Raw genomic sequence first — 15,601 nt, 5'->3', positions numbered from 1 at the left:
TGTCAAAAACTGAGTTCAAACAGAGATTGTTTGCAAATCAAACCTGGTGAATGTTTTTTTGAGCCAGTATTAATTCACCAGCTGTTTTTGCAAAGCAATGTAACTTGTTGCATGTATTTTATAGGGGTTCATTAATAGAATTAGGGGCATGATCGATTATTTATGCTTGAAGCAGAGTCAACTTCAGCCAAGGTCATAAACAACGATCATATGCCCTCAATTCTATTACTGAACCCCGTATTTCTGCAAATACGGTAACGGTAATAACAAAAAATATTTTCCTGGTTTTTTCTACACCACAATCGTCACTCTAACGCAGCAGGGCATTAATGTTGTTTATGCCTGGCTCTCAACCAATCATATGCGCCATTAAATAATACGTATGTATGAACTACTGTTACAAAATATATTTATATAAATTATCAAAAAGCTAGAAACCAAGGCACTATTGTTCTGTGCATCTTGAAATATTCTTATCACATGACCACATAGCTGTGTCTTGTGTTTATTGAAAAGTCCAGTGACCTCTGTTTGGTTGCTTGTTACAAATATGTAAGTTAAAAGATACCATTTGTCTGATTGTCTGAAACAAGTATAAGTCAGTTTGGTGTTCCTGAGAGTAAAATCCTTCGAGTTTGTTCCCCAATTTCCACTATATTCAGAGCAAAATGTTATGATACAAAACATCTTGAACATAAAATAGTTTTTGAATTCTTGTGTTTTCAAAGATCTCTCTCAGGGTAGGTAGCAAAATGTATTAATTAAAGGAAGAATTTATGGTAGCATTGGGGTTCCTTAGAACTCAAGGGAGGAAGTCAAGAGAGCTATGGGGGAATTGCTTCACCACTTGAGGGAAATGCCACTCACATTTGACAGATTTGAGGGAAATCCCGAGGAAAATGTAGTTAAGTGTGGTTTATGGCCAATGGCCTCAATACAAGATGTGTATTCTAGTATGCATATCCTTACTTATTGCTATGTAATTAGAGAATAAAAATCAACTCCCTGTCGTGAATTTATCACTTATTATTATTATTATTATTATTACTATTTTTTGCAATAAAGCTGAAAGATGAGTAGCTCCGTACAAAAAATAATGGTATCAATGCTTAGCAGCACTTAAACAGTACCATTATTCTGATCCTTACAGATTTCCACAAATAAACTTCTACTATAATCTTTTCCTGTAAACTTTTGATGACAGCATAATTTAAGCGTACATCGCATATTTACTGCATTGAAACGCACTTGTGTCTCATTAACCGCTAAGGCAATCTGGTGTTCCTGAGTCGAAATTTATGAATGAACTTTGCACCGTACGCAACTTTGCAACATCACAATAGTACGCAGCTCGTCAAAGGTTTGCTGCAAAATATCATACCCTGAGTATTGCCTTGCCTTTGAATTGATTAATCCATACACACTTATTACATATGTTGTCTTGTATACAAAAAGTTTTATTTTCTGCAGCAGGATTCATGATTAACGCATTCTCTTTAATGTAAATCCAATACGACACAAGGTGACACACAAGACAAAAATGACATACTCATTTTGCATTGCCCAAAGCATCATTTCCATTTAATAACTTCATGCTTGGGATACCAACACACACAGTCAGCAAATTTAACAGTCATAACAGTTAGGTTAATTTTACAGGTGAAATCGTCAAACCACCCAAAGTTAGCTGGAGTTGGCAGGTTGGTAGTGCCATAAACCCGGTGTGTACCAGGAGATAGGGCCAAATTTAGACAAATGTTTGCTCCGTGAGGAAATAACAAAAATTAGGCTATTAAAACATTGTACATGACACTGCTGATTCTTTTAGAAGAAAGTGACGGAAATCGTAATTGTGCTTGTGATCTACTTTAATGGGTGGGTATAAAACTTGTAAAGAGTTGCGTTAAACTTATATGTGACTCTTTTTAATAAAGCAACCAAATTTCTTAAACATGTTTTGGTATTAGTATGCAGCATGGATAAAAATGAGTCTAAACATAGGCAGGCTTTGGATGGCAATCGGTATTTGGGTCGGGAAGTCTACATAGCCTACCTGTTTCAAATATGCTATTGAAGGTTAAAAAAAGGAATAATTACTGAAATATGGCATTCATGGCCGCCCTGACCTTCAAACTTAAAGCCTTACTTCAAGTAATTACATTTACTAGAACAGCAAGGATCTGGAGTGGAAGATTATAACCCCTGTCCCAGCACATCCCTTTTTAAAGGGATTTTTATTTCAAATCCATCTGATATCTATTGAAGGTTTGCAGAGAACCCAGTTCTTAAGTTGAACTTTTAGCCTGATCTCAGTGGGTGTAGATACCTGGAAAAGGGTGCTATTAAAGAAAACATCCCATTGGAACTGACCAATTTATAATTGGTACTTTATAAAATAGCAAACTCTGTTGTAGCAAACTTAATTAATAAACGAGTTGAAGTCAATGAAAGACATCATTGCTATATATTGCTTAAATAGGGCAGCTTGGGATTCAGTCAATACAAGAGATAACGGCTGTATTGGTCTGGCTAAGCAAGATATCACGGTGACACATATCCGATAGATGCCATAAAAGAGTTACGATGCCGATTTGCAGCCAGCCAGAATGAAACCACTATGTTGTAACTTCACTAACTTGTGACTTTAATGTTGCTTATGGATCAAGGGTGTAACATATCAAATTGAGTACCTTACCTTGTATGAGGCTGATTAGATTGGGCTGTTGCAGTTGAAATCAATACACCCCCTGTGGAAGATGCGACTTTAATCTTCCACACAGTGAGTGTGAATTTCAAATAGGACTACCTGAATGGGTGATTCCATTTGAAATCTACACCCCCTGTTTGGGAGATTAAGGTCATGTCTTCCATAGGGGGTGTATGAATCTCAACTGGAATAGCCCATTTGGGGTTGAAAGAAATATGGTGGTGGTTTTGGTTAATTTGGTAAAACCGCAGAGAATGAAGGTCTGATATAGATTATGAACAATGAAGTAGTGCTTATATTACTTGATGTAACGCTGAGTAATCAAGTACAGTGGATTACAACAACTCTCTGCCCAATGTGATAGTGCACAATTGTGCCCTATGCAATATAAAATGAAGGCGGTGGCCTATATATGCTTCACCTTAAAGACAATGCCATGCGCAATACTTTTATGCCAGGATTGTAAATTGTGCCAAGAGATTATGTTAATGGAAGAGAAAGCCTGTGACTCTGAGGTACTCATAACCAACAAAGATGTATCCATAATGGAAACCTGTGTGTCACCAAGGAATAGGCCCAAGTTCAATGGACTTTTTCGGTAAATCCCAAAAGCATTTGCGAGTACACCTGAGATGTCGTCATTTGACGTCACTCTAATCTGCACCGATGCGCACATCATTTAGCGAACATCGTTACTGCGCATTGCAAGTTTGCGTGACATCAAATGCTGACTTCTTGAGTGTACTCGCAAAGGCTTATGGGACTTACCGAAAAGGTCAATCCCCAGGTTCAATCCTCACCAATGCTGATTTTAGTTTAATTCTCTCAATTTATTACTTCTCAGTTTGCTCAGGATATCTCTTTCATGTTTGTAGACAAGAGTAGAGATATATACCAGGGCCGTAGCAAGGTTGAAAAATGTGGGGCGGCCATCACAAATGTGGGGCGGCCAAAATACAAATATACGCCAATATTGAAATAAAGATATAAAGAAAAACATAACAAATTTCTCAAAAAGTGGGGCGGCCATGGCATCCCCGGCCGTCCCGCTTGCTACGGCCCTGATATATACATTACTTTACTTTTTGATAGAGTACTGAAGGATGAGCTTGGAACTTCTGCCACACAAAACTATTAAGAGTTCTGCATGTAGATTGCCCCTCGTCCTGCAAAACTCATCAATAGGTTTGTCCTAAAGAAGTCTAAGCTCATCCTGATGAAAGCTTGACAGTTTTATACTTACCCAATGGTGAACCAGTTGAAACCCTTAATTTGTATCATGTAAACCCATCATAGAAGTATATCATGCAATTTCACTAAGTAAATTGTGAATTTTCCAAGCAAGCCACGTCACAGGTACTACCCAAAACAACAGGTGGATGAAATGACAATTTACTGCCAGGAATGAAAATGTTCAGCATTTTAGCTGATTTCAGTGTTTTTTGTTATTGTTTTCAGCCTATTTCTGAATCAAATTCTCTGAAAATGGTAAAAAACATGGTTTTCAGTGGTTTGTTTTCCAAGACCAGTTTTCATGCTTGTACTGCAGATTGTACTGTACTAATTCTTTGTAGCATCGTAACATTTCTGTAAACATTGCCATTATTTTCCCAGTACCCAATAATGTCAACAGGTGTTACCCTACGGAATGGAATACTGTGAAATGAGTAGTCCCAGAAAGCAGTTAAATTTTGCCAAGTATCCCCATGAGCTAGTAAGGGCAGTGTTATCAGAAGGAACCACGCTGCCTTACTTCTTTTCGCCCTGTCAATGCTCGGGAAAAGGCTAAGTGAGTTTTGTTTCAGGATTGCTCACAAATTCCCTCAATTATTTGTATCTTGCTTTGATATTGATGAAAGCTTACAAAGTTTCATGCATACTAGGTATGAAAGGATGCTTAGTTTATGATATTTGTGTTTATAGTTTTTTTTAGGAATACAAGAAATACTTTCCAAAGATTGGCCCTTTTGGTAAAGTGTTAACCATTTTTCAAAATGATCGTATCATTATTTGGCTGTGCAGCTCATGTGATTTAGCACTGTCAATATATCATTTATTGAGGTATGCTTAGTCACATCTTGATAACATACATAATTTGTGGAAATTTTGCGATGGCATGTAGGCGGGTAATCTGTCACATCATTTTGAAATTGCTAAATTCAATCCAAAATCTTTTTCTTTGCATTCTCAAATGGGTATGTGCCAATTAAATGTCATTTTATGAAGAGCTCAAAAATACAGTGAATGTGAAATCTTCAGCCCAAATGTAGCTTCATGAAGGGTAGCACTCTTGGTAATGTGAGCGCAAGAAACAACAACAACAACATCAAGACAACAACAACACCAAGACTGTATTGAGGGCATCTTGTGTACCTTCAACAGATTAGTGAATGACCAGCAAACTTTTGAAGAAAAAAACATATAAGTTTATCAGATATGTGCAACCTTGTATTCAGTTTCTATTTTAGTAGGGTTATGGCCCCTAGAGTCTAGCAAATTACTTGATATTGAACATACTACCCTGGACGGAGAGCATTTGAGATAACATTACCTGGAAGCTATCCAAGATTCAGACAGATATATACTTTGACTTTGAAAATTCAAATATTTCCTGACATTATGAAGTTGTTTGTAATTATCTGATCACAGATGTCAGTGGTTGTCTTTAGAAATTGAAGTAAATATCATCGCTGTCTGCAACTAATATGTGAAATTGATGTATATACTTTGCTTGATTCCTTCATGAGTGATGTGAATTTATGCTACTCAAAGAAATTAAAGAATCAGACTTATTTATTAGTATTTTGCAAAAATAGTATTAGCCTTGTAAATCGGATGGGTGTCATTTCATTTGCACTACCAAGTACTGCTTCTTACGTACACCAAAGTGAAGTTGTACTGGGTTGCAGAATTGTACAGATAAACAAATCTGCCAGGGATCGCTGTGTGGATGCTTCTGCAATGACCCCTGAGGTACATGCACATATTTGTACCTCCACTCCCGCTGCATGACAGGTGGAGTGCTGAAGTCCTGTGACACTGAAAAACACTGAAAAAAGAAGGAAGGTAAACTCAAGATTGTCAGATTCTGATCTTTTAAATTTTTTGAGTAGTGAACAAACTTAGCAAGATAAGAGGTTTGAGATTTTATTGCAAGAAGTATACATAGGGGAACAATAGGGGAACAATATCATTTTATGAATATAAAACAGGCTTCAGTATTCATGCTGGAAAGTGTGATTGATTCATGTCAGTGGTCAAATGCCTGTAAGGCTAGCTTCAGACTCCATATTGTACGTACAATATTGTATGTACAATACTTTTCGTGACGTCAAAAAGTATTACACGTGCAATAAATATACGTGCCACGACGAGTTGAATCAGATTAAATAACGTGCTATAACCCTGACGGTTCATTGTTTGCTAAATCCAAGCGAGGTCACCAGAAAATCTATGCAAGAGAAATTTCTACTGCTGCTGATGAAAAATCCTAGAGTGCGTTTGGAGGTTTTATCTGCACTTTGCCAGTAGCCCTAATAAATTCATAAAACAATAAAAATCAAATAAAGATTTAGGGCAAATGTTTTTACCTACTGCTCATCTGATCCACTTTCCCAGGAAACTAAATACCGATACTCCTTAGTTTTTCCCTGACTTTCCAGACATAATTATGAGTAAACATCAAATTTAATGTTTACAAAACAATCAAATATATATACATTCTTTTGCATTTTGTACATAAATATTGATATCAATAATGTAGGCCTACAAACATTAAAAAGGGGGCCTAAGAGTATGTCTATTTTTAATCATATACTAATTCCGCCATGCCCAAACATATCTTATTATGAAATCGTGTAATGGAACCCAAATTCCAATCAAAAATAAAAACAAATTTGTTATCAAATACACTAGGCCTATACATTGTATTATAGGAATTTAATAGATGGTTCATTTTAATAAATAAATAGATTAACACGGGTAACGGACGAGAAATATTTGGCAATACCGGATTTACCACAGAGCCAGTGGATAAAGAAATTAATTAAAATTAAAACAAATTAAATGAGAAAATGAAAGCAAGGACATTTGGTGAAGTATTGTTTTAGAATGCTTGAAGGAGTCCTAAATGTTATCCTGGCCCAGGACACTGATTAATGTAAATTGGACCCATAGTTATTTTGTCTACTTTTACCAGCATTCAACCTGTTCAATGTAATGTATGCCTATTTTTAATAAAATTCGAAATCTGACGTGCGGTAGGCCTATCAACGTTGTATCGTGCACAAATTATGATTCGAGACTATTTCATTTGACACGGTTGTATGGATTTCAAAAGATCGGTCCTATAATAGATATCGAATAGAGAATTACAGCAGGAGGCTTTGAGGATGCCGTAATCCCCTTGACAATCAACCAATCAGAGAGACATATTTCAGAAATATGTTCGTATAATTGAAACTCTTTCAACTCTGAAATATATATTTCAAGTAATCTCGTTTCACATTTAGCAGCACTTTGTCTTGCAATAAAGCCACAAAGGGACGGTAATGCTAATATACGATTTCAGTCAAATATTGGTGCAAATATACGATTTCGGTCAACTATTTGGCTATTCTTTGCCCAAAATTATGAAATGTTTAGTAACAACTCTAAGGAGGGTTTTCGAGTAATTTTAACGAAATAATGAGGTAAAATAAAAGAAAGCCCACTTACAATTTTGGACGCTTAACTGTGGTGTTCTAGAGGAATTAAAATATCACAATTAACGTGTTTAATTCAAAATCGTTGTCCTACAAGCACGTGTTAAATGGCTCAATTCACATTAGGTATAAGTTGGGACATTGTCAGATTGTGTGAACATTACAAATACAAACAATAAGGTTGAAAAAAAAAGCCATTTAAAAATGATTTTAAAAGATCGTCTATTTTGTAGCTTACACTGATTAGACCAAATATCTGCCTCTGACGCATTACTATTAATAGGCCTATAATTAATGAAAAATCCGGGTCTGATGAGGGGGAGGGGCACAAGCCGTTTTTGGCAGTTTTCCTATGGATTTTCTAAAATTCAGATCAATTGGGGGTTGGGGCTCCCGTGCCCATATAAAGCTACGGTTACTGCATTAACACGTTTATGGATGTATTGTGATGATCATAGGTAGGCCTATAACATACACCATCATAACATGCCTCACCGATATCAACATGTAAAAAGGTGTTGCAAATTCATAACACAACGTGTTATAATGTAACAAATGCTATGCCAAAACTTAAAAAATAATAAAAATATCAATATCAATAAAATCAAAACCAGAATAAATACATAGGCCTACAAATAATACTTAAGAAACTGACTAAATCAATATATGACTAAATATAAATGAATCTCTAAATCAATTAATCAGTAATCAATAAATAAATAAATAAATAAATAAATAAACAAATAGGAATAAATAAATAAATAAATAAATAAATAAATAAATAAATAAATAAATAAATAAATAAATAAATAAATAAATAAATAAATAAATAAATAAATAAATAAATAAATAAATAAGAACTGAATGTGCCATTTATATTATTATTACAATTTTAATATTTTTTATATTAATATCAGTATTAATATTATTAACTTTAAAGGTGCCCATTGATTATATAATAATTCAAGTACAGTTGAATACAAGAAGACATAAAAAGATGTTCATCATTCCGTGTACGAACACTGCACTAAATTTACCACTCTTAGAAATTTGGCAACTCCGTATCAATTAAGGGCTGGGGTATGAACGTTTGGACAGTATTTATTTTGGGACATCAGAGCACATCAGGCATATCGAATTGCATTCTGAATACGAAGAATGTCATTCTGATATCAAATAATTTTGATTTTTGAAATTCGCAATTTAATACACATTTTATGGCAAATCATTAAAAATTGATATTTTTGATATTTAACAGTACTTGAAGTAAACTTTAGAAATCTGATGATTTATACTTAAAGTGTATGTAGGTGGGATGAAAAGCCGACGATCAATTGAAAATTTTGACCTTTCGTATTGAAGATATGGATTTTTTTCCCAAAACACCAACAAAAAAAATTAGGTCGTTTTGGGAAAAAATCCATATCTTCAATATGAAAGGTCAAAATTTTCAATTGACCGCCGGCTTTTCCTCCCCTGCTACATACACTTTAAGAAAATATCATTAGATTTATATAATTTACTTCGAGGACTGTTATATATCAAAAATTTGAAAAATATCAAATTTTTATAATTTGTCATAAATTTTTATTATATTGTGATTTTCAAAAAATGAAAATTATTTGATATCGGAAAGACATGCTTCGTATTCAGAATGCAATTCGATAGGTCTGAGGTGCTCTCATGTCCCACAAAAAATACTGTCGAAACGCAATAAACGCTCATTTTAGATCCCTTAAGCAACCAATGATTGTGGCAAAATATATATTTTCCCGGTACATACTTTTTATTGTACGTGCAATACTTTCTGACGTCACAAAAAATATTGTACATACAATATTGTACGTACAATATGGAGTCTGAAGCGCGCTTAAAACATCAATAATTTGATTAATTCTGCTTATTGCATCACATATCAATAGCAGTCAGTGTGGTTAGACAATGGCTGTACTGTGTAATGGCTGACCAGTGTAATAATCCTGCACACACTTGTGCAGCCCTAATTGTCAACTTGTATCTTATGTGGTTTCCACATGGTGACACGACAAGCTATTACAAGAGATCAAAGGCTCAGACTTGCTTACTATCTTCACATTGGACAGACAGTTACCATGGCCTGATAGTAATTGCTACTTATCGCTTGGTGCTAAGCAGAGAGGATGTCACCAAATGGTTGGTACCAATAGTCTTGTTAACGATCTATCATCTATTTAGATGTAACTTTTATTTTGCAATTATGCTAAATCATTGCCTCTAATGTCCCAAAATCGTCAAGGTCAAGGTGTATGATCAGTGTGGCTATCTGTATACAAATAAGTATATTGCGCTGTATAGTAAGAACATTATTTCATTCACTGTTGTGTTGGCAAGGCTAGTGTTGGTTAGATATACATATCTTGCAAATTGGTATGGATTTGAGTCCCTGAAGTGCCAGATGTAAGTATAGTTGCCAATCCATATCATACTTTTCTCCAGGCACTCCTTTATCTTAACCCATGAGAACTACCTGCCTATTGGTCACAAAGAAGGTTTCATTATCAATTGGACCAATCAACAACATTGTTAAAATAATTTCACCACGCAAAAAGATTGGGATGAATTATTTGCAAAGTTCCATTCTGATTGGTGATTAAAATGAAGTTATCATGTAATTGACCAATCAGAGGCAATGTTGGATTTTCCTTGTGTCTTCTGATGTGCTGTGCTCCACAAGAAGACCTGTTGCACCTGTATGGATAGATAAGTCATATGTCATAAGTCCTTATAATGTTTATTTCTATGTAATGTACATGACGATGTAATTGGTTTACTTCTTGTGTTAGCCAATCCTCTCATTATTTCACATGCATATTTATCAAATTTGTTAGCCTTATTTTAATAAGCTAGCAGCAAACAACTTTATGTAGTTACTGTGTTACTGTGCCACCACCAGGGTTGTCATCAGACAGGACACATGTTGTTTAAACTTACAATTCGTTTGATCAAAATGTATTGTTTTTGTTTTCACTCTACAGAAAAACTACTATCATCTTCGCAGACTTTGGACCGATTTCCTGTTTCAAGACTTAAGGTAAGCATTGCTAGGTATCTGCTCTAGGTTCTGTGGCCCGTTTCTCAAAGATTAGGATGGATTTACCCCATACAATCCCTATTAGTCGATCATAAGATTGATCGAAAGTCTTTGTGAAAGTCAAAGTCAAATTACTCTCAATACGTACACCTTGTCCAAGAAGTCGACTTCTTCAGTTTATAGGCTGATTATTTTGGATTGGAGCTTAGGCAATAGAAACAAATTAGTTTGATCTTTCGATCGATCATCGATGCTTGGTCGGTCCTTATTATTTGTGAAATCAATTAATTGACTATTATTAATTGTGATATCATATGAATATTTGCCAGCATTTTCACTGACCAATATGAATTTAGCATTAATTCTGATTAATTATAGTTCATTAATAACCAGCATCGAAGCAGCATCGACGGTCGATCGAAAGATCGCACTAATTTGTTTCTGGTGCCTTAGTGAACAAAAGTAAATAGGTAGAAGTTAGTATATGTTCAATAGGACTTGGTGATTTTTCCCTTCATCTATTTATTCCATTGGAATACGAAAGAAGTAGAATTGCTGAATACAGTTTTCTTCTGTGGTGCTGTTCACTGGTGAGTACATGGTGAGTGGATATAAGAGAAAAATCAAGTCCTATTAATTGGACTATCGCTGACAGGAAGTATGCTTGAACATGAATCGGCGCTTCGGCTTTGGTATTCTCTGCTGGCTTGAAGACTGTTCTTTGATATGTGAAATAGTTTTGACAAACAAGTACTATTGAAGGTTGCGAGTTCTCTTTGTTTTTTACCATCCATTGATGTCAAAGCAAATTGTACAGTTTGTACATATGGGTTAGGGTGTCATGGTTATGGAATAAATACACAGAAGTATATACTCTCATTGTGGTTGGAAGCATTATGTAACTGCACAGAACTGATTCATAACTTGGGCATTTTCAGCATATGTTTCATTTCACTTGGTACCGTACGCAAAAATAATGTGCAAACTGATACATTACGCATGTAAGTGGAATTCATATGCAGTGACTTATACTGCAAACCAGATGTGTACAGTTGGTAGGCTAGAAGATATTCACATTAACATTACACATGTCTTGTAAATGGAATTCATATGCAGTGACTTACACCTTAAACCAGATGTGTACAGTTGGTAGGCTATCAGTATTACTGAACATAACGAGATAATTGACTGACTTAACACCAATAATTACAGGATGTTATAATAGCTTTTATAATTCATACCACTTCAGCTAATGACTTCCCATTACATAATTAATGCCTTGTTGTGGGTTTACAGTATTCATATGTACTTCTATCGTTGAAGAGATTCATCAGGATAGCTCATGCACATTAGCAAAGAAATTTTCTTGAAACATATCTCGTACTCACATTTTATGGAGCTACGATGTTTCAAGACCTAGTCTAGAGCCCATCTAGAAACACTCCATCATCTAGAAACACCAGCAGTGCATCTGGAATCACTCATACGTGATCAAGAGACAAGACTAAGTCTTGAAATGTCTTAGCTGGAGTAATGTGAGTACTGGATATGTTTCAAGAAATTTTCATTGTTAATGTGTGCTTATACATTGTAGAAAAGTACAGCCAAATGTGGTGCATGAATTGATATGGGTCAGATCAAATCATGCCAGAAAATTTACCTGGGACTTGAACAGGAAGCCCCAATTGGTCAGTTTGCCACAGAAGAACTGACTTACACCTGTTACTTTGATGACAGACAGAACAGAATTTACATGGATAAATTTTATCCTTGACTAATTCCCTAAGGAACTTGAACCAAAAGTGGGGCTTCCACTTTAAGCTGAATTTATACTCGATCGCTTTTGCAGAAAAACGATTTCTCACGCACACTCAGTGTTTAATTCCGTTTTCAGAATGTCTAGCCGATCAATCGATACAAATCGCTGAGGAAAAAACGATATCGCTTTTGCAAGTTGAAGAAATCTCAACTTCAGAGCGATGACTCTTGACATGTGAATGCATCAACCAATCATTTCCAACCATTTGGATATATTATTTTGCTAATTAATTTACCTTCGATTATTACTGAGTCTCACTAAAGCTCACTATTAAAACCACTCTGCGTGCATGCATTCCACGTGACTTGATGATGCAATCAGCCCAAGAAATATATACCCAGGGAATTGCTGCCCAGGGCAGCCAAACCTCGGTAGCTACATGTCGGTGATCGTGTGTGTGACATGGGAGGGGTCTCGGGTTCGAATCCCGGGGTACCAAGTGACTTCTTTCTTCACCTTCTCTCCTTTTTCGTTTCTTCTTTCCCTTCCGATAGCAAAAAAACCACGGGTAGGATTAGGGTTAATTGACATGTTTTTCCTAGATTTAGGCCTCCTTAACCCTAACCCAACTGAGTCTCACTAAAGCTCACTATTAAAACCACTCTGCGTGCATGCATTCCACGTGACTTGATAACGCAATCAGCCTAAGTCATATATACCCAGGGAATTGCTGCCCTGGGCAGCCAAACCTCGGTAGCTACATGTCGGTGATCGTGTGCAGAGGACTTTAACATTTCCAATGTCCAGTTAATATCCGGTGTCCTTGCTGTGCTCTGCTAATGCTGATTGATTTGATTATTCTACATAAAGATGAAAGCAGTGAGATGGCCAAATTAATTAACGCTATCAGGGAAATGTATGCAACAAGTGTATGATTTACAGCTTGAAAAACTCTTAAATAATCTTGTTATGTCCATCATCAACATACAGGGTGTCCCAGAATGATTTGTACCGTGTTTGCAAAAATAACTAAAAATAGAAGACGGGCAGTGTATCTATTTTTGATACCAGCATTATAATGTTGGACATGTCTCCTACTTATTCTGTTAATTTCAGCACGCTACCTCTATTTGTTTTGGCGTGGCATGCAATAATGTAAAATCGATGAAAAACGACTCTCATACCTTTGAAAAATGGCACGAAACGATTAAATGAAGAACGTGGGATGTTTGGCACAGCATTTCGACGACAACTACTGTTACCGGTTGCGCCTTAAAGCTTGCCGGACAGATACAATGTTCGCTCTAGTTCTTAGAGTCTAACCATGCTTACGAGCACCTGAAGCTTCACTCTGCCGATTCCTGACAGTTCCGTGCTCGTCAAACTTCTTTACGTTATACACTATCGTCTAATGAATCTTCTTTGCGTCTCAACATAGCTGCCGGTTTGCCAGTAAGTTTTTGAAAGAAATCCACGCTGCTGTACAGTAAATTGAGGCCCGGGAATTGAGGAGCCGTCTTTCCTGTACCACAACCAGTTCGATCTCTGCAAGCATTTCAAATGACATGGACCTCACACCACAATAACTATATTTTTAAATACAGTTTTAAAAAAACTACCGCCAAAGAGAGAATGGGATTAGGCCACAAATCCGTAATTCCATAATAATGATTGCTTCTTAATGTCATAAATAATAGATAAATATCGGCTATTTAGTGGAAATATGAACAGGGCACAACTAAAATACCTGCACCACTTTTTCCAAATAACTTTGTGCTGAACGGTTAGTAATGTTACAGATTTTCAAAATAGGTTGCGTTGTCAAAACTTAGAATTCACCATTTTACATAATCTGCTATAACTTCTACTAGAAACGTCCCATTTTTAAAATCTAAAAAATCTGAGAAAGCTAAATATATGTAGAACTTAAAATGCAAAACAATATGACCATTCAACATGCCCTTCATACCTAAAAAATTCCATCTTTCCCGGTACAGATCATTCTGGGACACCCTGTATGAAGTATTGGAACATTTGATTAAATTTGACAGAGGGAAGCTGCTAACATGAATACAATCATGAACCATTAATCATGTGTAATTTAATTACGAGCTTGTATGATGATGAAGCAGGCCAAGTGTGTTTTGACCTATTACCTAATAACTAGGACAAGGCAAAATAATAATTAAACAAGGTCATGGCTATGCTAGAAGTCATCAGACTTTATGGGTCATGCAAGCTGCAAGAATATGGAAATAACAGTCAATGAACCCTTTGTTAGGCTATTCCGGTTGAAATCCATACACCCCCCTATGAAAGACATGATCTTAATCTCCCACACAGGGAGTGTAGATTTCAAATGGAGTCACCCATTCAGGTAGTCCCATTTGAAATTCACACTCCCTGTGTAGAAGATTAAGGTCATGTCTTCCATAGTTTGTATGGATTTCAACTGGAATAGCCTAACTGTTAGCTCTACTAGTAATAGCTACATGTAAGCCTTATCCCAACATATTAATCCAGACTCAAATCCATATCCTTACTGGAAACCTATATTCTCTAACCTTTTCTGTTAATCAAAAACTTAAAAAATCATAAATAGTGTCCACACAGAAGGCAAAGCCTCCAAAGATTATGATTCTTGGTGATTTCAATCGAGTGGTCTTGGTCGGTCTTGGTCTATCTATGGAGATAAGTCCTACGGAGAAAGAACTTTTTGGTACTTGCATACCTTATTTGATATTATTGTAGCTTCTGTCAAGGGAAAATACATGTATATAGCTTAATAATAAAAAACACACACAGTGATTTATAGTGCGTTATGCACAGGCTTAACGCCCAGACGTTGATCCACAAGCCTCAGCAGACTTTACAGGTTGTCGCTGACCACTACAGCCCCACATCATTCCATAATCCAATAATAATAGATCGCTGTAGATAACTTTTTTTCGACTTTGCTGGAAGTAAAGGAGTAAAAGGGTCCCTCCCTATAAGTCTATAATGTCCATAGTTAGAGCAGGTCTAACAATGGTCTTGTTTTGTGCATGCAGACCATTGACTTCACTCCAGTGGGATTGATTTGTCCATGATGTGATGATTGTAGCTGACATATACAACTAGGCGAAATCTGGGAGGTTCTGGCTCCTCTGAACATGACAATACTCAAAATTATTGTGGAACAATGACAAAACAAAATGGCGAAACAAGGAAACATTTGTTGTTCTTTCCTTATATTGCTGTATCTTACTTGTGGGTATATTTGTTGGTTGGTTGAGTTTTATTACGTATGTTTGTAGTTTCCTTTTAGCAGTTGGTTGTATTAGTTGCTAAGTAACAGAAACATTTGTAGGAAATCTGTGATT

The 15,601-nt window shown here is 35.9% G+C and overlaps 1 protein-coding gene across 1 annotated transcript in view; it reads left to right on the top strand.

Moving 5' to 3' along the window:
• Positions 1 to 15,601, top strand: part of LOC140159511 (uncharacterized) — an 80,668-nt gene that overhangs the window by 38,716 nt on the left and 26,351 nt on the right. Inside the window, exon 5 of the mRNA XM_072183000.1 lies at positions 10,425 to 10,480. Within this exon, the coding sequence (XP_072039101.1) occupies positions 10,425 to 10,480 (56 nt within the window). The remainder of the gene's footprint in view (positions 1 to 10,424; positions 10,481 to 15,601) is intronic.

Source organism: Amphiura filiformis, chromosome 8 (genome assembly GCF_039555335.1).
Source record: "Amphiura filiformis chromosome 8, Afil_fr2py, whole genome shotgun sequence".
In the NCBI taxonomy this organism is placed as follows: Eukaryota; Metazoa; Echinodermata; class Ophiuroidea; order Amphilepidida; family Amphiuridae; genus Amphiura; species Amphiura filiformis.
Note: the sequence above shows the minus strand (reverse complement) of the source record. Positions and strands in the feature narration are given on the sequence as shown.